The 23,257-nt window shown below is 45.0% G+C and overlaps 1 protein-coding gene across 1 annotated transcript in view; it reads right to left on the reverse strand.

Annotated features, from left to right (window-relative positions):
* Positions 1 to 23,257, reverse strand: part of eys (eyes shut homolog) — a 171,744-nt gene that overhangs the window by 128,392 nt on the left and 20,095 nt on the right. Inside the window, exons 8-19 of the mRNA XM_067236547.1 lie at positions 21,958 to 22,097; positions 20,832 to 20,995; positions 20,403 to 20,656; positions 18,872 to 18,976; positions 15,050 to 15,172; positions 12,356 to 12,469; positions 9,542 to 9,664; positions 8,221 to 8,331; positions 6,667 to 6,789; positions 6,215 to 6,328; positions 2,068 to 2,181; positions 1,291 to 1,404 (exon numbers count right to left, since the gene is read on the reverse strand). Coding sequence (XP_067092648.1) covers positions 1,291 to 1,404; positions 2,068 to 2,181; positions 6,215 to 6,328; positions 6,667 to 6,789; positions 8,221 to 8,331; positions 9,542 to 9,664; positions 12,356 to 12,469; positions 15,050 to 15,172; positions 18,872 to 18,976; positions 20,403 to 20,656; positions 20,832 to 20,995; positions 21,958 to 22,097 — 1,599 coding nt within the window. The remainder of the gene's footprint in view (positions 1 to 1,290; positions 1,405 to 2,067; positions 2,182 to 6,214; positions 6,329 to 6,666; positions 6,790 to 8,220; positions 8,332 to 9,541; positions 9,665 to 12,355; positions 12,470 to 15,049; positions 15,173 to 18,871; positions 18,977 to 20,402; positions 20,657 to 20,831; positions 20,996 to 21,957; positions 22,098 to 23,257) is intronic.

Raw genomic sequence — 23,257 nt, forward strand, 5'->3', positions numbered from 1 at the left:
ACTACCGTGTTAAAAGATGATGCTGTTACATATCTATGTATAGGAAGTCGTAAATGGCAACCCTACATGCTCAGAGGGCGCAGAATGAGCTGCTTTTAAAGCACTGAAGTCTCGTGACCTCTTAACTGGGATTGACTTGTCACAGCCAAGCACCTTCAAGCTAAACAACAAGCCAGAGTATTTTAAGTCCAAAAGAAATGTATTTTCCTCAGACGAGGGGAGAAAGCACAACTGATATCTTTTCCCAGATCAAATGGGAGAACTTTTGGTGAAAGCAAAAAGAATAAACAGGTTTTTTTTTTGTTTCCACAAAAAGACGGTTTAGAACTTTAGAAAACGCAAACAAAGCCAGACATTGCATACGAAATGAGCACAGCAAGAGGAGCAGATTGTGGGAAAGCATGCATTTATATTGTCACGCTATCAAGAAAACAGATCTGTTTCCTACTTCTGATAATCTCTGGAAAATGACTCACCCACAACAAAGACACAGGAGTATATTTTTAGGGAGACATACCACCTCCAGGGAGCACAACACTAACCAGCTATAGCACTGAACTTGAGTCAGCAGTTACAATCCAGCTCAGAGCGTAAACACAACAATGGGACAGGTGACTTTGTGGTGCAAGACTTTAAAGTGCAAGAGTGCGCAAGTTGAGCCGGCACACTTTTCATAATAGTACACCTAATTATCTCATTAAAAGTGCTCAACCAACCAGTTACTGTACGCTCATTAAAAACACCCTTACAAATAATAACCATCAAGCACAACAGACAGCGTTTCTGACAGTTAACATTTATTTTGTCAGAACCATATTAAAAGATTGTGTCTTAGAATGAAACATATCGCATGGGTTAAGAGGTGATGACAGCGGCAGTCTGCGTCTCTCTCTCTCTCTTTCCCTCTCTCCCTCTCCCTCTCCCTCTCCCTCCCTCCGTCCCTCCCTCCCTCTCCCTCTCTCTCCCCCCCCCCCCCTCTCTCTCTCTCTCTCTCTCTCTCTCTCCCCCTCCATTTCCATCTCTCCCTCTACCTCTTGTCTCTCTTTCTCTGCCCCTCTCTCTACCAGTCTCCCTCTCTCCGTCTCCCTCTCTCCGTCTCCCTCTCTCCCTCTCTCCGTCTCCCTCTCTTCGTCTCCCTCTCTCCGTCTCCCTCACTCTCGCTGCATCAGGGGGAAATGAAAACGTACTAATGTTGCGTTGAGGTGGTGAGATGGGCTCAGACAGGAGCAGGAATGGTCTGAGGAGTTCATTAACTGGCTGTTTTGTCCCCATTCGCTCAGTATTCATTACCTTTAAATGGAGCCACACATTGGCAGTGGTAACGACCGGGCTGGTCAATGCAGGAGGCGCCGTTCCTACAGGGAGACGACGCACACTCGTCAGTGTCCCATTCACAGGAGCTGCCTGGATAAGAGCAGGACACAATCAACAACACATACAGGCAGGTTGGTCACAAGTAAGCAAGCACGCCCGCACACAAATTCTTGCAAGAACACACGCACATAGATAGATCTGTGTATAAAGATGGGGGGTGCACATTTATGTGTATGTGTGTTTGTACCGTCATATGGGTATGTGTGTGTGTGTTTGTACATTCATCTGTGTGTGTGTGTGTGTTTGCTGTCCATATACAAAGTATATCTTCAGCTTGTCTTCCGGTGTGCCATAGGGTGGCTAAACATCACTTAGCCTCCCACGGAGTTAGCTTATCCTGTTCCTGCCAACTTGTCAAGAGGCAGCGTTTTTCCCTACTGCAGTTGACACTTGCCATGATTGCGACGGAGTGTTTACCTGTGGCATTTGCTGCAAGTTGTTCTCAGAAACAGGAAACTTGCCCAGTAACGCTCCAAGATGCAGTTTGCTTACTGTGAGGCGCTTATGTACTACAGATGCTCAAATAACCTAGGAGTTAACCAGAAACTAACCCCCATCCTCTAACCTGAGATCCTAACTATCTATTCAAAGTAAATAAACACAGTTTGTAACGCTTGCGAGTGTGTAGTTTGTGTGGGGCCGCTGAAGACAATGCGTGTGGCGTGGATAGCCGGCCTGTGTGACGCCCCTCACCAGTGAAGCCAGGCAGACAGACACACTGGTAGCGGTTGGCCTGGTCCACACAGGAGCCACTGTGCAGGCAGGGCGAGGACAGACACTCGTCCACGTTGATTTCACAGTAGTCCCCTGGGAGGAGAGACAAGAGACGGCACCAAGTCAGGGGCGACGTCTAATGAGAGAGACAGAGAGACAGCAACAGAGACAGCGAGAAAGTAAGGGAGAAATGAAGAGCGAGACAAAAACAGAGAGAGAGAGAGAGAGAGGGTGGGAGGGAGGGGTAAATATAGAGACCAAGCGCGAAAGACAAGAGAAAGAGAGAGAAAAAGAGTCAGTGAACGAGAGACAGAGAGGAACTGAATGGAAGTGGTTAAGAGCCCACCATTGAAGACCATAACTGTCTTGTATTCACCGATGACCCTGATGACCCAGATGACCCTGGACGATGTCGCAGTGTCTCGTCTCTGACATTAGACGACCCGCGCTTATGCTCTCACTTTCACCTGACACGACCCGCTATTTTGAAAATAATGAACACTGGCATTGTTGTAATGCGTGTTCCTGCAGTTTGTAGCAGACGGAATACATTTACATGGATATGAGTACATTAGCATAGCTAATCAAGAGCCGGGTAGCAGAGGTGGGCTTCTGTTATTGCTTTAGACGAACCCCAATATACTGTGGAGCTGTGCGACCGCAATGATGGCCACCGTGGGTGTTCCGCACCCCTCCTCCCTTCACGACCGTGCACATGACCACAGCGCCTACAGCTTAACAAATCACAGCTCACCAAATCACAGCTCACCAAATCACAGATTACCAAATCACAGCTTATCACTGCATACAACACACAGATATTACTGATATTACTTTCTGGAAGATTCCTTTGCACGGTTTACAAAATATTTCAGTTTTTGTGGCAAAATGTGCCGCTAACACTAAGCTTGCAACACTCACAAACATTACAATGTCACACACGCAAGCATGTGCAGTACAAGTCTGATTCAGTGGACACCAACGTAGTGAACAAGTCTGATTCAGTGGAGACCAACGTAGTGAACAAGTCTGATTCAGTGGAGACCAACGTAGTGAACAAGTCTGATTCAGTGGAGACCAACGTAGTGAACAAGTCTGATTCAGTGGAGACCAACGTAGTGAACAAGTCTGATTCAGTGGAGACCAACGTAGTGAACAAGTCTGATTCAGTGGAGACCAACGTAGTGAACAAGTCTGATTCAGTGGAGACCAACATAGTGAACAAGTCTTGAGTCGTGTTGCTACCTGCCTAGCTAGCCACAGCTGACAAAAAATGCAAAACAAGGTTGTGTTATCAAAGGAAACATAGCTCGCTACATTGTCGCCCTGTTTGTTTTGCAGATGTTTCTCAGTTAGCTAGCTAGTTATCTTACTGGAGGTAGTGACTAGAACTGGAACGACTATCTGCATAGAAAAATGCCCCAGTCACCGGCCAGGGTGTTAATATCTCATATGTAGCCAGCTTGATAAGCTTTCCTGTGAAACAACACCCTGCATTTTCGTCCGTTTTAGCAAAAAGTACCGCTAGTGCTAGCATAGGTCTACGACTGTAAAACGGAAGTTCTGGTTAGCAATCCCACACAGTAGTTAGAAGTTATTTAACCCTGGCATGGAGCGAAGGACTACTGTATGACAACAGCCGGTATCCCTCATGTGTACTACTGTAGCAGCTATCATGTAGATCTCCAGAACACCGGATGTGCCAGCTAGTCTATCAGCTGGTAGCCAGCTTCTAGCTACCAGCCAATCAGCTTTTGTCTTCTTTGTTCTCCCTGTCGTAGCGCTGTTGTTCAGGAACATTGGCATAGTTTGAATTAGCTTGTTTCAAAGGTGTCTTCCAATTTCTTAGGTTTGATACAGTTTCAAACCGTTTTCAACAGTTTCACATCGTTGAACTGTTTCAACCATAGACACAATAAAGAGTAGACGCCGCATTGGCTGCTGGGCGCGAGAAATGCGGCCGCCATCTTGGACAGGGCAAATCCCTAGTTGCGTAGCATCAGAATAAACAAGATGCCAGCACTGTGCAGCATATTCCTGCTCAAATCGGCAGACAATCGCAAACAGGGCTCGGGGATTACTTTTCACAAGTAAGATTTAACATCACCATACTATTGGTTGTATTTTGTGAATAGAATAACCATGTCCTGTATCATAGCTACATGTATGACATTTGCAGCAAAGCAAACCGCGTGAAAATCTGTTTGGTATTCAGTTCGGTATGATTAATTAAATGCGTTGACAGCTCATTGCCCCAGCCAAACAGATTACACTGGGTGGAGCGGTTGCCCGTTCCAAGATGGCGGCCCCACGGCTCGTCAGCGCCAGTAGGAAGCATCGGTCAATACGGCTTCTACTCTTTATTATGTCTACCCTTACAAAAAAGAAGTGTTTTAAATTATACTATAAGTATACTAAAATATGGATAGTACACTTTTAGTTCACTTTTGATATACTTTTAAGAAGTATGCTTAGAAAATAGTTCACTTTTGATATACTTATAGGTATGCTTTGAAAATAGTTCACTTTTGATATACTGTTAAGGAGTATACTTAGAAAATTGTTCACTTTTGATATACTTTTAAGTATGCTTTGAAAATAGTTCACTTTTGTAAGAAGTATATTACATTTACATTTAGTCATTTAGCAGACGCTCTTATCCAGAGCGACTTACAGTAAGTACAGGGACATTCCCCCGAGGCAAGTAGGGTGAAGTGCCTTGCCCAAGGACACAACGTCATCTTGCATGGCCGTGAATCAAACTGGCAACCTTCTGATTACAAGCCCGCTTCCCTAACCGCTCTGCCACCTGACTCCCTCCCATATTAGAAAATAGTTCACTTTTGATATACTTTTAAGAAGTATGCTTAGAAACAGAAAATGGTATACATTTCTTCTGGAGTAGGATGTGTTTTCTATTATTATACAGCAAAAACAGTCAAAATAATTTTTAAGTACATTACAGGTTACATTTTTTAGATCCATCTCATTCTAATTATTCATGTCTATGAAAATCTATTATGCATTGCACATTGAATCTTTTTTTGGTACTGAAGCTGTAACCTTAATTACTGCCAAAACATTCTGAAGCCCTATAATCTTATACTAATCATTATCAATTGGAGTATTAATGGAAACAAACAAAAAGATACTTGAGAAAGAAGCAGACAGAAGGGTTGCATTATGCATTTGAAGGTTATACTGTCAAACTGACTGAAGCACGAAATAACGACGTGAAAAAATGAAGATAGCGTGGCTCATTTATTAAGTTTACGTCTTGAAGTACTTACATTGAAAGTGCACTTAAAAGTATTGCCCAGTATACTTTGAGGCTCTTTAGGAAGTATACTTCATGAACTGAAAGTGCACTACTACACAGGTTACTTTAGAGTATTCCAAGGTATACTTTGAAGTACTTTAGGAAGTATACTTGATGAACTTAAAGTATACTAAGTGACCTAAAAAGTGGGCCAATTCAGTTTACTTAGTACAAAAATAGTACATAAATAAGTACACTGCTAGTATACCTTAAGTAACATGATAATAGTATACTTTTTATACTAAGTATACTTACAAAATAAACTTGAAGTATACTTATTTTTTGTAAAGGTATGGTTTCAACTATGTAAGCCACACGTCACCTCTACCTTAAGGTAGGGCCTACCTATTCCACTCAGGAAGATAAGATAACCCTGTTTCATTCTATACTTTCACTCACAGAGTGTAAACAACAGGCAAAGAAAATAGTATGCTGTATGCTTTTTTTTCCATAGATACAAGGGTTAGATAATAAGTATACAGAACATACTTATTTAAAAGATAGAGATATTAATAGTAAAATGTAAATACACCCATAAAACTCTTTCTCCAAATATTTGGACATTTGATATTAGTTTAAACAATAGGTTTGGAGGTGATGTAGTTAGTTAAACTGTCCTAGCTGCAGTAGCCACAAGCACACCTCACAATTTCCCAGGAAATTGTACCCTCTCTAGTTATATAGTGTATTCATATTTTATTCATATTATAATTATGTATTGTATAATTCCATACAAATGCAATAATGACACATTTACAAATGCAAAAAAATGAAGAGTTTCATTAGTGATGGTTCAGTGTGTCCTACCTGAGACTCCGTGGGGGCAGGTGCAGGTGAAGGCGTCCAGCTGGTCGGAGCAGGTCCCTCCGTTCTGACACGGCACACTCAGGCACTCATCAACCTCCATCTCACACCTCCTGCCTGCCAAGGCCAGAGCCACAATTCACTTCATTTAGCAGACGGCAGGATGTTGACAAATGTGGAAAACAGGACCCCCCCCCCCCCCACCCACCCCACCTAAATCACATGAGCTTAATGCTATGGGCAGGCGGGGGGAGAGCCAGTGTCTCTTTGGGATAAATGGGTGTCAAAGGACAGCCGTCGAGTCAAAGGGAAGTACGTAATGAGTATTCCCTGTGATATGTGGAGGGGGAATGTGTTTCTTACGATAGCTTAGCAACGCGGGAGGCACAGCCTCTGACAGCAAAGGGGCAAGGGGGTCGATTGTCTTGACTTCTCCCATTGGTTAACGCACCCACCTATAAATCCGGGGGCGCAGAAACAAGTGTAGCCGTGGAGGGAGTCTCGGCAGATGCTGAGCGGACCGCAGGGCTTGGTCTCACAGCGGTCAGTGTTCCCCTCGCAGTGCTGCCCTGTTCGACCTGGGCAGAGAGGAGACAAACATCAGCTTCCATCTCAAACATCATAGGGAGTCAGGTGGCTGAGCGGTGAGGGAATCGGGCTAGTAATCCGAAGGTTGCCAGTTCGATTCCCGGTCATGCCAACTGACGTTGTGTCCTTGGGCAAGGCACTTCACCCTACTTGCCTCGGGGGGAATGTCCCTGTACTTACTGTAAGTCGCTCTGGATAAGAGCGTCTGCTAAATGACTAAATGTAAATGTAAACATCACTTCCATCTCAAACATCACTTCCAGGTTGGTTAACAACACAAGTCCTGCTCTGTTGACCCCTCCAGTTTGTGAACGTGTGGATTTGTTGCATCTCAACTGGAATGAACGCAGCCAAGCCACAATTTTAATATGTGGGCAGATTTTTTAAGTCAATAAGCACCCCACCTACCACATCCCTGTAACACATCTATGTTGTTGCTTTGGCTCCAGTAACAGCTCCCAGTGTTTACCGTGGGGTTCAATACATGTTTGGCCTACTCGCTCTGCGCTGAATGCCGCCATGGGAAGCCTCACGCTAGATCCACGCTCTTTGATCTGGGATGACACAGACCATCCACACAATAGCTCCTGGGAGTTTCTCAGCGTCGGCCCATGTTGGCAGACACATTTCGGGGCGTTCGCTTCACGCAACCCAGTCCCCCTCAGGGTGGCATGGATTCGACACACACACACCCGTTCACGGCAGAGGCAGGGTTATTGTGGATCCGATGAGTGAGGATCAAAGAGCCGATTGATGTGCTCTGTGCTGGATCCCCCATCTGTATGCTGGGGCCATCTCTTCTCTAGGCACACCACTCCGATTGTCATCTTTCAAGATGCTGTCATTGCCAACATTTTCCCTTCTGATCATTTACATACATTTTATTCTCAAGCGTCGGCCTGATGCGCTGGAAGCCCCGTGTAAATATAGTCGCCAGCCCACAAAGGGACTTAAGGGGGAGTTTGTATATGCCACATTGTAACTAGAAAGTCATTTAAGTAAGGCATGGAATGGTACAAACGCTCTGTTTCTCAAGGCTGCGGGTGTGAGTCAGGAGGAGGAGGAAGGCCCTGTGGGTTGTGGCCCAGAGTAATCAATAACAATGGAAAAGGCCTCATGTTGGTGACGGTAGATTCACCCAGGAGACGGATGTCCTGTGAAAACGCCCATTAAAGCCAGCTCGTGCATGATGAATAATGGGCCTAATTTTATACTATACTTCAGCACAAAATGCAGACACATTATCTTGATTTCGCTAAAGCATTTCCATGAAATCATCAAAAACAAAAAGGTGTGGAAACGTCAACTGGTGTCTGATCCTCCCCCTATCGTCCCAGCAACACGTCACCTTGAAGTGGCTGTTGTAAGGAACAGCAGCCCACAGTACCCAGCAGGACGGGGATGGAGAGCGGGAGACAGACCTGGAGGGCAGGCACAGTGAGGTTCTCCCCCGAAGCTGTAGCAGGTGCCGCCGTTCCTGCACACATCGTCCCCCGGGGCGCACGCCGCGACAGGCGTGGAGCAGTTTTCATCTGCGAGGCAGGAGAAGAACAGTGATGGATGTAAGTAAACCCTCTGGGAGAGAAGCTGCTGCTTGCCTGGTGTGAGGACCTCTCTTCCTGCAGGCCCACCAGGACTGCTAACCCTCAGAACGTGTACAGTAAAGTCAGGGCGCTTCGTTCCTGCCAGAAACACCTCTCCCGGTTGGCCCGGTGCGGCCCGTGAGTCTCCCAGCTCTACGCGTGGAAGGCTAAGACGGCGTGAACAGACCCCACCCGTCTTCTTCTCTGACAGGAGACGGCTGCTCATTTGAAACTGAGCTTAATGCTTTTAGCCGAGGATGACTGGACCTGGGTGTTCGTCCTGCTCCCCATCTCCACGATGGGGAGCAGGACTCCCCTCTCCATGATCTCTGAGGACTAGCGCTGTATTAGGATCGGCACAGGCCATCATGGGCTGGAGCGCCAACACATGAAAAACGATGCGGTCTTTTAAGATTCAACCACTTTAAATATCGAACAGTCAAATGTTCCAAAGAGCCTTTGAGTGTAGTGTTGTGTGAGTGTGTTGTTGTGTGAGTGTAGTGTTGTGTGAGTGTGTTGCTGTGTGAGTGTGTTGCTGTGTGAGTGTGTTGCTGTGTGAGTGTAGTGTTGTGTGAGTGTGTTGCTATGTGAGTGTGTTGCTGTGTGAGTGTGTTGCTGTGTGAGTGTGTTGCTCTGTGAGTGTAGTGTTGTGTGAGTGTGTTGTTGTGTGAGTGTGTTGCTGTGTGAGTGTGTTGCTGTGTGAGTGTGTTGCTGTGTGAGTGTAGTGTTGTGTGAGTGTGTTGTTGTGCGAGTGTGTTGCTGTGTGAGTGTGTTGCTGTGTGAGTGTGTTGCTGTGTGAGTGTGTTGCTGTGTGAGTGCAGTGTTGTGTGAGTGTGTTGCTATGTGAGTGTGTTGCTGTGTGAGTGTGTTGCTGTGTGAGTGTGTTGCTGTGTGAGTGTGTTGCTGTGTGAGTGTGTTGCTGTGTGAGTGTGTTGCTGTGTGAGTGTCGTGTTGTGTGAGTGTGTTGCTGTGTGAGTGCAGTGTTGTGTGAGTGTGTTTCTGTGTGAGTGTAGTGTAGTGTTGTGTGAGTGTGTTGCTCTGTATCGTATGAATCATTTATACAGTATAAGCACGGCTGCAAAAGGGAAGATCTAATCCATAACGTTTTGTGTTAAAGGATTTATGTAATTCATGATGATAAACAGCATCAGTGTCTTACCAGCAAACCCAGATGGACAGACACATTCGTAGCCTGCAACCTGGTCGATGCAAGTGGAATTGTTGGCACAGAATCCCTGGTCACATTCATCATAGTTGATTTCACAGTTCATCCCCCCAAAGCCTGTTAGGAAGACATTACACCTCATTATCAGACAAAACACACTGCAAAGCAGTCAGGCTGCAAAACACCAAACTAAAGAAAACACTGCAGACAGCATTTCGAATCAGATCACCCTGATGGACCAGAGAAGCGACCATGTTGCTATTCCTTGTCACACTGTAGTGACAATTTTCACTGATTTTGTCAAGAAGCTATTATTTCTATTCACCATGCTTGATAGCTGAGCTGAGATGAGGTGTCTGGTAAATACAGACTGTTGCTTGACTCTGACCACCAAGATAATGTCTGGTAAATACAGACTGTACAGAACGCTTTCGAAATAATTGCAAATCAAAACGTCCGCTAAATGAATAAAATGCAAATGTATCCTCTCTGACTGACAGGCTGGCTCTGTGTGGTCTCTCAGGACAGCCCAGCGCTACTGTATCCTCTCACCAACATGCAGACATGCAACCACAACAGAAGGAAAAACCACAACATCTGATTATGTCTTCTTTCCCATACCCCACCTGATCACTTAGTGATCTCACGCCAGTCATTCACAGTTACATCAGCACAGTCTGACTCTGGGAAATAGAAAAGGTTAAGAATGTGAAGCGAAGGATGGGGCTCTGCTCCAATTTTCTGACATTTTATGCTCCTATAAATGTATTCTGCTGCATGGTCACGCTACAAAATGACTATCATTAGCGCTGTCACAGGCCACGGCTGCAGCAGAGCCGTGACTAATGCCAGACCATCAGCACCTTGCAGAGGCCACATTCCCATCAGTCCTCAGACTGACCATGGAACCAATTTCCACCTCTCTCCATGTCATAAAATTTGACAATTATCCCGACTTCATTAATAATGCATAACAGTCCTCGTACGCAATTGAGGTTCAATCAGAGCTGTGTCTCACAGGTAGGACAACGCCTGAGCCAAGAAATTAGAGGGAAAAATTGCTGAGATTTATTTCCCTCTCCTAAGCCTAATGATATAAACGACTCTCGCCGATTTACGACATGAATAAGCTGTTTAAGTGTCTGGATGATTTCATGAGATCAGAGCAGAAATATAATAAATGTTTGTAAATATGAATGCAGAGCAATTGGGAGGTTTTCAGTAGGCATGAAAAAGAAAGAAATAGTCAACTCACTCAATAACAACAACATGTTAACATTCTTACACCAAGTTGATGAATAGTTAAGGATACACATCATCTCTTCATGAGCCTCATATAGCTTCATTTACAATGAGAGGACTGGAGAGACCTGCAGACGCTACAGCAGTATGTGTTCTGTACGTACATGAACCAGATCTAGGTCCTGCATTTTACAATTTAGTAGCTAGCTACAGTAGCTAACCCTAATTTCCAGATTCAGTTTCTAGACATCTGTGATAAAATCTTTAACCCTTCTCTAAACTCAGTCACATATAGATTCATGTAGTAAGTAAGTAAGTAAGTAAGTAAAGTTTATTTGTATAGCACCTCTCGCAGATAAAAATCACAAAGTACTTCCCAACAAAATGCAATATAACACTACAAATACAGAACACAGGAACATTTTAAATAGAAAAACATGACAGACAACCATAAAAAACCCTCAACTAACTAAAAGCCTGCTTGAATAGCAAAGTCTTGAGTTGCTTTTTAAAAGCTTCGACAGAAGTCGCACACCGTAGAAAGGGAGGCAAGGCATTCCACAACCTAGGGGCCACTGCTCGGAATGATCGAGCCCCTCCAGTTTTAAAATGATTACAGGGAACCACTAAAAGCTTCTGACCCAATGACCTCAGATTACGGGTGGGGGTATGAAGCTGTATTAAATCAGAAATGTAGGGAGGAACTTAGGGCTCTGAAGGTGAGGACCAGGATTTTAAATTGAATTCTGTACTGGACTGGTAACCAGTGAAGTGATGCTAAAACAGGTGTAATGTGTGCTCTTTTGTTAATGTGCGTTAAAAGCCTTGAGTTCTGAACGACCTGGAGACGGTCGAGCTCCTTCTTGTTCAAACAGGTAAAAAGACTATTACAATAATCTTTAACGAGAAGAAATAAAAGCATGAATAATCATCTCCAATTCACCATTTCACACTACTGTTCTTAATTTGGAAATATTCCTCAATTGGAAAAACGTTTCTAACTAATTGTTCAGAGTGATACCCCAAGCTGAATCAAGTGTGTAGGCCTCATCAGATCCATTCAGGTTTGGGTCCTGAGAGGATGCAAACCTCTGACCTTACCCCCCTTTCCAGCTCAAAGGAATCCAGTCTTCATGGAGTCTTATTGAATAGAGCCAGCTGGTAGTAGTGTATACGGTAACTTAACTCAATCTTCCTTGTAATGCCATGTGGTTCTCTGTCTCTGTATGAGTTTGCGTGAGGCTGCCATTTGGCAGACAACTGCCATCACACCATTGCTGTGAGCCATCTCTCCAGGCATGGATACACTTGGGAGGGATTGTGTGAGTCGTGATCATCATGGAGCCACAGCGCTACTCCTCCTGACCAAACTGAATCTGCAGAAGCTCCTCTGCAGAGATCCAGGTCGTTCTGACAAGAGGTTTGGTTCGAGGGGATAAGAATCCCTCATTCTGACAGTCAAGATCACAGTGAGAACCACATCTGTGTGTGTGTGTGTGTGTGTGAGTGATTGTGTGGGTGTAGGCGGTGGGGGGTGGAGGAGACGGGGAGGGTACTGTGACTTACCCTCTGGGCAGAAGCACTGATACAGGTCGACACCATCCACACACACTGCTTGGTTGAGGCAGGGACTGGACTCACAGTCATCGAGATTTACTTCACAGAACGGCCCGCCAAAGCCTGCGCAAGGGGAAGGAGACAAACAGGATCATTATTGGATTCCCTTTGGTTGGTTTTATCCCTCAGCCAATTAGGATTTGTATGACTTTGTAGCGCACTCAAAAGCTGCTTTACAAAGCTGTTATTGATTCATGGAACTTGCTGTGGCCGTGCTGCCTCAGCCCACTGGCTCATTTAATCATGTTTAATAAGGTCCAGTCATTGCCTCTGAGATTCATTACATACAACAGCCCAGATCCAGCCATGACCAAGATCAGAGCCAGCCCTCACCTTCCTACAAACTGGAAAACAGGAAGAGAAGCATACTGTATGCGTAACCACACACACACGCACACGCATATGCACACGCACACACACCTTTATGTCCTGACACACAAACTCACACAAAGGCACATCAGACAAGCTCTGAAGTCACCGCACATAATGCTCCAGAAACATTCTATAATTATTCCATTATACATGAGTGCAGACTAAACAGCAATGAGTGCATATATTTATATAAGCTTAAATGACCCATTCACTAAGATAATACAAGACAGCAAACTGAACGAACATCTCAGCATAACACGTCCGCACTGCTCCACTCTCCATGCAGAACAATCAAGCCTTCATTTATTCTCCTCAAGACTAGTTTTAGCACTGTGCTGAAAGACGTTTGACAGTGGGCACTTCTGTCTTCTGAGTGTTCGAGTGAGTGTATAATACCAAGTCAAGGCAAGCGCTATTAAAAACTCACCAAGCTGACAGTCTTACGAAGGCCCTGTCGGTCAGCTCCCTCTGGAGTGCAGAACCTTCCTGAAAGCCACCAGGGAATCTGGGATAGGCCTCACTGACCTCGCATCTCTGACAGCAGCCAACTGTACTCCACCATAATCATACGTTCCAAAAGAAGGCTTTCAGCTTGTAAAACTTCCCTGCATGTGGAGCCCTACAACAAGGACAGAGGCCAGGTGTGCTAGGGATACACAGGGGAATCTGTCCCATAATGTTCTCTCGGCAGATAAGGCATTATACCAATAGATAATATGGATGCCAGGACTGCCAGGGGGCTCATAATTTGCCCTTGAGTGGGCTGGCGAGGGGATCACAGTGGGCTGGGTTTCATTTACATAAGAAATCACTCACGATCCTTCAAGCTGACGTACGTCAAACATAAGTGCAACAGAACTAATGAAGTCCCCGTTATTGATTGGGTTGCATGATCTGCTGTGTGATGATCATTCAGATGAGAATGAGGCTGGGGGGGGGGGGGCAGTCTGTGGTTGGACGATGATCAGTTTGACCGTGAGGAAAAGGTTTTCCAGAACGGTTTAATCTGGCTAATTGCAATCAAGGAATATAATGTATGTCTGCAGTCTTGCATCGTATCCTGGATAAGAGCGTCTGCTAAATGACTAAATGTAAATGTATCCTGGATAAGAGCGTCTGCTAAATGACTAAATGTAAATGTATCCTGGATAAGAGCGTCTGCTAAATGACTAAATGTAAATGTATCCTGGATAAGAGCGTCTGCTAAATGACTAAATGTAAATGTATCCTGGATAAGAGCGTCTGCTAAATGACTAAATGTAAATGTATCCTGGATAAGAGCGTCTGCTAAATGACTAAATGTAAATGTATCCTTGCAGGAATGTCCCAGCAGGGATTATTATTCGACAGGATTTGATTGACTATGACAACAGGAACCACCCCAGGGTCTTTATCGTGCACTGGTCATCAAGACCCTGGTTTAAAACACAACCACAGCTAATTACATCTACTGCAAAGGGCGCTCTTCAGAACCCATTACGAAGGATTTCATAGCAGAGTTTTAATAATGGTGACATGCACATGGCCTACATTTAACTCATAATTATCAGATTCATAAACATGTGGAATAATGTGGAAATGGAAAAATGTTCTTAAAACAAATAAATGACTGCTAGCAACGTGACATTCATTACATTACACTCTTACACTTCATCAGAAGTGCTAAACTATGTTGTTTCATTCAAAAACATCCCTTTAAAACGAGGGAATATGAGCGCTTCAGATGAAAGAACATGTCAGTTCCTCCGCGGCTCTGCAAGACTTCTCTGGGCGTCAGGAACTGGAAATGTAGTACGACAGGGATTTAAGAGGATCCCTGGTGAGAGGAGGGTCTTTTCTGGAGTGTTCCGGACGCCAATTTCACCTGTGATCACTGAATCTAATGTCATCCTGGCCCAACTAATGGCTTTTCTCTTCCAATTCCCTCTGGATACAGCACAGAGTTCTCTTTGTGGATCAAATCAAAAGAATTGGAAGTAATATCCTTATCAGGACCCAACAGCAGCATTGATTTGACGTTGGCCTTTCTGTTTAAGTTTTTATTTTACCCTTCATGGAAACCTTTTACACTCGGAGTGTGTTATCTAGCAGTTGTAAAGATGCAGCCACCACAAAATGGTAACTAGTAACAAAATGTGAGCCTAGTATGTCTGGTTGATCAATTATTATGTCTAAACAACTGACTGGTTTACAGTTTAGTATTGATTGGCTAGTATTTTAGTATTGACACCTTAGTGGGTGTATTCACTACTGTATGTAGTTTCCACTCACCTTTCTCACAGATGCAAGTGACATTCTGTCCGTCCCATGTTTCTGTGCATCTCAGAGTGTGTTCCTGGCAGATCTCCAGGGAGCACAGGTCCACATCCTCGGAGCAATCTTTCCCTTCAAAACCTGAAAGAGTCCTGACAATGAATCACATCTCTACATAGACACCATTACAAGATGCTGGAGAGGACAGCACTTAGCTATATGAACTCCATAAAGGGACAAGGTAGAGTGCACCACAATTTTCGAGGAGAATACTTAAAAAAAAAAAAAAAAAAAATATATATATATATATATATATATATAAAACCTTTGCAAGCCATAAAGTCAAATTCACCAAATGACTATAAAACACACTTTTCAGGATGCCAAACACATTTATGGCTGTTTTATGTTTTATTAGGTAAAGACATCCTCTCTGCATCTGATTTATGGAGCCATTGATTCGGCCTCAGGCAGTTTACCTGCTGCCCGGTATGCTAATGGTGGGAATTACAGGCAGGGAGCCTCATCCAACTCACTGATCTATACCCATTTGTCTGCGAGCGCTGCTGCAGTGCTAGCTGTCTCTTATAGATACCCATGTCGATAACTGTTGTTATACATAAGACACAGCCGTCTGGCGTGAATGATGCCTGTTCAGTTTATGCAATAAACAGGGTTGAAGAAAGCCTCGTCTCACGGTAGAAAGAACCGTGGCTGTAATTAAAGTATCAATGTCTCATTTAGACTCATCCTCCTGAGCCACCTCACCCTTCTCCGAAAATCATTACATCATTGAAAAAATGGCCCAAAGATTTGATCCGGTTCTAGAACCCTCTGCAATCCGCAGCAGCATGTGCCTTCTGCACATATGTGCTGTCTCAGGACATTAAGAAGAGCTGGACAAAGGAGAACGTCAAAACAAACAGAATTATCATTGTGTTTCACACAACGCAGGAGTTTACGTCGGTTTAAACCTTTGATCTACATAAGCAGGTTAACTCACATTTCTAAATATATATCATTACATCTATCAATGCCAAATGAATGCCCTTCCAACATCCTATGTATTAATCTACGTTGTTAATGGACAGCTATTGCCTCCAACAAAGTGCTCCAGAAGTGTTTAATAACCAATTGTGCGTGCAATTCACTCGGAGGTTAATGTTGCATGAAGGAATGTCACATTTGCAGTGCCTCCATCTCCAAATGGGACTGCCATCGCCGTCCCAGTGCTGCCATTAGCTCCTTTAGCGCAGCAGCAAAACGAACAGCAATACCTGGGAGTTCTCAATCATGGGCTGCATTCGGAATTTACGGTGTGCAAGATAAAGTACCTTTGTCTTAAACCAAGAGAGGAAATCTTGCATAATAGGATTTCTTTCGGAGGATGAGGGCATGTCATGGAGAATGGCATCCTGCAGAACACACACTCGTCCCTGGTTTGAAGTTGGAGAACAGTAACTGAATGTTCCCTCCCAATCCCAAGGTTATCACAGCGTGTTGGAAAGCTCATCATTTATGCACAAGTTAAGTGATCAGATTGATTCAAAGGACTGAATAAATATAAGGTCAAACATGCAACTACTGTATTCAGGTAAGACGTACACACAACTCGTCAATACGTCAACCAGTGATTTCATCCATATACTGTATCAAAGAAACTATTGGTATGTCTGAAATCATCATACTAAATGATGTTGGGGATTTATTCAAAGTAATTTGAAAAATACGGTAATTAGCCACCCGTTCCCTGTATGCCATCTGATAGTGCAACCCTCAAGGAACCACTCCTCAGGGCCAGAGCGACTGTGTGGTCTGTTCTACTGTCTCTAGTGGAGGAACCTCAAGGGAGATTCGGACTCGAACAACAATGGAGCCGGTTGTGTGCAGGCTTAATCAACAACATACAGCATTTCAAACTGTTTTGCTAATACAATATAACATACCATATTGTTTAACCAGCAAGACACATATGTTAATGGTCAACATTTACAGTTAAATGTTCAGAGGAATTCTAGCAGTGTTTTATTCATTTGATGTTAATGCAGTTTGTGTTAAGACAAATGTATGATATCTATACATGAAATGTCCCCTACGAGCCACCGTTGTGAAGATTGTTTAGTTTCCATTACAAAAGGTGAAAGTGTCATTCTATCTTCATGATGGAGAAAACGAAAATTCCAAGTGGGCTAGGAGACGGCTGTAAATGCAGAACCGGGTTCCTGCTTGACAGGGTAAACAACACTTAGTCTATTATTGTTGTGCATGCGCCGAGGAAGCAGGAACAGCAGGAAAACAGCACGCCATGAAATATTCAAACACCACCACACTGTGAAAGGTGCAATAAGGAGAAGAAAAGAGAAAGGTATCTAAAGAGCCGACGATGCTGTGCTCGGGGGAACATCCTCCACACATCAGGCCAAACTATCGTCCCCTTGGTGTATTTACATGGCCGGTAAAACAACCAAATATTCCATCTTTTGGACTCTTTACTTGGAATAGGTTTGAATTTATGTGTGGATAGATTTGTGGACAGCCTGCATTACCTGAATTGCATAGTTTACCTTGAAAAGCACACAGACGAAGACAGCAACAGAGAAGTAGTTCTACAGTTTTTTGGTGGATTGTAGCTTTCAGGTTTGTCCTTGTTGGCAAATCCCCCTAAGCATAAGTATATTTGTGAATTTCCTGCTCAATGGGATAAGGAACACATACATTTGAAGCATGATTGTGAAAATTGGTTTAACCTTTGGGTCACTACTGTTCTGTTCCATGTGTTCCATCTATAAGGCAAACACAACAAACCACTTATCTAATTCAATACAGAGAAACCTAAAGTCGTTAGGCACACCTCCGTCACTGCATCTGCCCGCAAAATCAAAACAATCATGTTAGTTTTACTGACACATCTGCAGCCTGTTTCCTCTCAGCGTCAGTTCCCAGTAGCCCACAGGGGAGCCATTCTCATGCATTTCTAACAGAGATTTACACTGATGGTTTCCTCTCTCGATGAAGTCACAGCTAGAACGCACGCAGATCCACCGGAGAGGCCATTGGGCTGCGTATGGTAAAAGCATGGGGTCAGATCTGATGAAGGCTCCTGGTTTGGATGGGGAGCGAGGTGTCTGCTCTGGCCTGTTGACTCTTATGGTACCGTGGATAGGAAAGTAAGAGAAGAAGAGGCTACAGGAAGTGAGAGAAGAAAGGGATGCAGGAAGTGAGAGAAGAAGAGGATACAGGAAGGGAGAGGAGGCTACAGGAAGTGAGAGGAAGCTACAGGAAGTGAGAGAAGAAGAGGCTACAGGAAGGGAGAGGAGGCTACAGGAAGGGACAGGAGGCTACAGGAAGTGAGAGGAGGCTACAGGAATGGAGAGAAGAAGAGGCAACAGGAAGTGAGAGGAGGCTACAGGAAGGGAGAGAAGAAGAGGCTACAGGAAGTGAGAGGAGGCTACAGGAAGGGAGAGAAGAGGATGCAGGAAGGGAGAGGAGGCTACAGGAAGTGAGATAAGAAGAGGCTACAGGAAGTGAGAGGAGGCTACAGGAAGTGAGAGAAGAGGAGGTCCATAGAGATCGACAGCACTACCCCGGAGTCATGTGTCAGACTGTGCCATGCTCAGACATCTTAATACACAAACATTTCTACATGTATGTCTCAAAGTTGTTTTCTACTCACAGGACCTTTACAAGCTGTGCTTGTTTGCCTTTTTCTCTCACAGGAAGTGAGAGAAGAGACAGTGTGCTGTATACACACACACACACAGTAGAGAGATGTTCCTGACACATCAGAAACACACTGTTCCAACTCCAATGACAATTATATATAGTGCTTCCTTTACTCACCAAAGGGGCACTGGCACATGTAGTCATCCAGCAGATTCCTACAGGACCCTCCGTTCAGACAAGGCCAGGAGCTGCAGGGGTTTACATTCTCGGAGCAAAACCGACCTGTAAAAAAGGAATTAGATTAGTTTATTCCGCAGTCGTATGCTTCGTATGGGTTTAACATTTATTTTACCAGGGAGTTTCATTACTAACAGATTCCTATTTACAGTACCGGCATGGCGGGGGATGAAATACCTGATTCAGGGAATTGGCCTGTGAAAAGTCTCTGATCTCTAGAGCACAATGTTGACTGCAGTTGTATCACAAACCAAGTAATTCATGTCTGGCCCCATTGAGCAATATGCAGATGAGGACAAATCTGTCCACATAGGTAAATGGTGGTTGCTAATGTGTGCACAGTGTCCTCACTTGATTGAGCTCAAGTTGTTGAAATAGTGCCCTATTTAAGTGAGTATGTTGGCAATTATGAAAGCATGACAGTGTGCCATTTAAAGTTCTATTTTTACATTCAAGTCAGTTTAAATTGCTCTCTTTGAGTTCCCGAAATTAGAATGTCCTGACGGTTTCACAGACATATCTTCCTATTCACTGACGTACCACTGGGCTATCTGAGTAAACGTACACATCTTTGGTTGTGTTGAGGATCTGTCATTAGGCTGTCAGAGCCCTTACACGAGGCCGACAACCAGCTCCAGGCAGGCGTCACTGGAACTGGAGAATTGTGGCATGTATATTCAGAGAGCAATAACAACGACGAATGTTGTATATCATAATTATACATGCCCTCGTAGAGTTCAAGCTAAACAAACAATTACATGTGTTAAGTGGTTACTGTTTCTCACCTGGGTGAGTTGATTGTCATCATAACTACAGACAAGCTCCACATGATGCAAGTTCAGCACTCGGAGAGAAAGTGTGGCCTTCGCCGTGAGTGTGCATCCATGAACTTCACTGATTTATGGCCCCCCGATTCCTCTTGTCTTTAGGGAACTTTATGTCACATTCACGTTCCCATAGGCATCCCATCTGCCACGTGGCCACACGTTAAATCAATGACCACATGGTGATGGCATACCTAATGTTCCTTAGCCTGCACATGGCTCCAACACGCTGCGCACACGCTAAATCACTCGGCGCGTGTTCAAGTTCACAGTAATAGCGGAGTGTTTGCCGGCTGTCAAGCTAGCAAAGAACCTTCTGAGGTATACGCTGTCTAAGGTCTTCTTAATAATTCAGCCAGAATACAAAAACTGATCTAAATTATTAATGTTCCCCGGCATTGAGAACAATAAAATAAATAAAGAAGTACATTTTATGGGGCGTTTATAGATGAGAGGGTTGTAAAATGCTGAGTTCCACTGAGCAGCACAGCTTTATATAGTTCTGGAGACCAATAACCCTCACTGCTGGTTTAAATAACGTGTTAAGAAACAAAACAATAAAAATATCACACGCTCCAATGAATGAAATGTGCAGGCGTACATGGAGGCATGCTTGTGTCGTTACTTCTGGTAGCAGACAGACGTACCTTCAAACCCAGGGGGACACACACAGAGGAAGTTCAGCGCACGGCCCACGCACGTCGCTCCGTTGGCGCACGGAGATGTCTGGCATTCGTCGACCTCCTGGTCGCAGAGCGGGCCACGGAACCCCGGCGCACAGCGACAGGTGTGGTTGTACCTGTGGTTCACACACACTCCGTGTGGAGAGCAGCTATGGCCGACGCAGGCGTCCACATCATCCTCGCAGAAGGCTCCGCGGAACCCTCCGGGACACAAGCAGCTGGGGAGAGAGCCAAGACAACAACATCAGACTGGACGTCCTCAATCTCCGCAAACCCACCTGGAACAGCAAACAGTCTGCCACGTGTCGCCGCTAAGTCAGTGCTAAGCGGGTTGCCGGCCTGGAGCCTGCGCCGCCGACTGGAGCGGCCTAACCTGATTGGCTGAGCTCACACCTGTAGCCGTGGACGCCGTCCACACACGTGGCTCCGTTCTGGCACCGGTGGCGGACGCAGTCGTTGACGTTGACGCGGCAGTTGCGGCCGGCCCACCCGGGGGCGCACACGCAGGTGTAGCTGCTGCCGTCGCTCAGCACACAGCGGCCCTCGTTGGCACACGGCTAGCAGGAAGTAAGGGGAGGACAGGGGGAGAAGGCCGGAATGAACAGAGCATATAATAGGCAGGCACGGTATGGACTCCTGAATACCGCAGTGACAGTGGCTTATTGATTTGTGGCAGTTGGAGGCAGTGACCTTGACTTGGTTATCAGCACAGTATTCACATCACAGTGACCTTGACTTGGTTATCAGCACAGTATTCACATCACAGTGACCTTGACTTGGTTATCAGCACAGTATTCACATCACAGTGACCTTGACTTGGTTATCAGCACAGTATTCACATCACAGTGACCTTGACTTGGTTATCAGCACAGTATTCACATCACAGTGACCTTGACTTGGTTATCAGCACAGTATTCACATCACAGTGACCTTGACTTGGTTATCAGCACAGTATTCACATCACAGCAGTATCACTTCACACTGTCTGAGAGCCTAACTGAGATATTGCCAGAATGCAACACGGGTATCGGGAAGGTGGCGTATTATCAGAGAGAAGCATCATCTCCAGTTCAACGAGGAGAACTCTCTCTCAGGTACTGTTAAGAGAGGCAAGTGGAGGAGAGCAGGGATTTCCACAATTATCTGATAATGGCTCATGTGCTAATTATTTAAAACAGGCTAAACCATATTACTAGCCTAGAGAGAAACAGAGAGAGCGAGAGAGAGCGCGCGAGAGAGAGCTAATATAACTGAATATGCTTCTAAGCTGATTCCTGGTGAGAGTAATGTTAATGCAGAACACCTGTGTTTGCTTCTACAGGTCCTCTATTGAGAGGCTTCCAGTACGTTCACCTATACTTGACCTGCTAAAAACCACTTTCACCCAATGCAACGTCCAGAAGGAGATTTGAATGTATCTGGATATGCAGTCCAGCGACTCTACCGCTGAGCTCCACACAATCCCTCCACTCAACAAGCTCTAGGAGAACAGGACTAGCGGTAGCCTGCTTGTACCAACCTGTATGTTAGAGGGGCAGGGCCGTCGGCAGGTGTGTTTGAGTCCGTCAGGCAGGTCCAGACACCGGGCGTCAGCAGGGCAGGAGGCGTTGGGGAGCAGACAGGCGTCTACATCCACCTCACAGCTGGTCCCCAGGAACCCTGGAGAGAGAGCAGCAGGGGTGGACCCCCCAGGTTACACACACCCTGCGCTCTGGAGCACTAGGGTGACACACCCCCCAGGTTACACACACCCTGCGCTCTGGAGCACTAGGGTGGCACACCCTCAGAGCTGGTGGTTCTAACACAGGCCGGATCTTCACGATCCTGTGTTCTGTGTCGGGCCGATTGGTCGTAGTTTGTACTAATCAAACATTGGATTATAGGAATTATAGTTCTTGATTTTCACCGCTCTTTGCTTTGACAGTTACAGTGTAGTAACTGTCAAACAGTTCTCGAAGGTACATAGTTGCGCTAAAAGCTAAAAGCTTATTTTAATTAAACCCCAGGCAGAATTCTCTGTCACTGCAGTCACCCTGTTGGATGTGAAATAGGTTGCAGGGCTGAAATAAAATATTCTTCCAGATATTGTTTTTGACAGTATTGGCTGCATCACGAGGTTAGGATCAAATCCACTGTAGCAAATTAAACCTCTAAATGAGATGTCAAAAAAAAACTCACTAAAAATTCAATATGAAGGTTTTCATTTTGTAACTGTTTGGGGAATTTTGAATACAACCCCAATTATTCTTAATCTGATGTGACAGAACGGTCCCAAATGGTTCAACTACATAATATAAACTATACACTACTCACTGATTGTAACCCCCCAAAATTATATATGTGCATATTTCCAGTCACTGATATGATTGTGTGTGTGTGTGTGTGCACTTCAATGTGTTTACCATGGGTTTGTTGTGCATGGGTGAACGTGCGTACGGTGCGAGTGCGTACGTGTATACGTCTGTGTGTGTGTGTGTGTGTGTGTGTGTGTGTGTGTGTGTGTGTATGTGTGCGTGTGAATGGAGAAACAGCAGCTGGCTGAGCAGCGAGGCCGGGCGTGCCAGCCCAGCGAGGCTGGGCCCAGCGCCGCTCTCCTGGGCAGCCCCTCAACCCGCATCACTGAATGGGAAATGCAGCCTCAGCCGGCAGAGACGAACAAACAATTACTGAAAAATCACATTAATCCAGTAGGAGAATGCCCATGAAAGGGGAGAGTATTTCATAACACAATATTGACACAATTCCCCCGCACTAATGAGCTCTGGCGATGAGCTGGGTGATTTGCTTAGCTGTCAGTCACTGGCTTGTTTGGAGCACGG

The sequence above is a fragment of the Osmerus mordax genome, chromosome 5 (assembly GCF_038355195.1).
Source record: "Osmerus mordax isolate fOsmMor3 chromosome 5, fOsmMor3.pri, whole genome shotgun sequence".
Lineage (NCBI taxonomy): Eukaryota > Metazoa > Chordata > Actinopteri > Osmeriformes > Osmeridae > Osmerus > Osmerus mordax.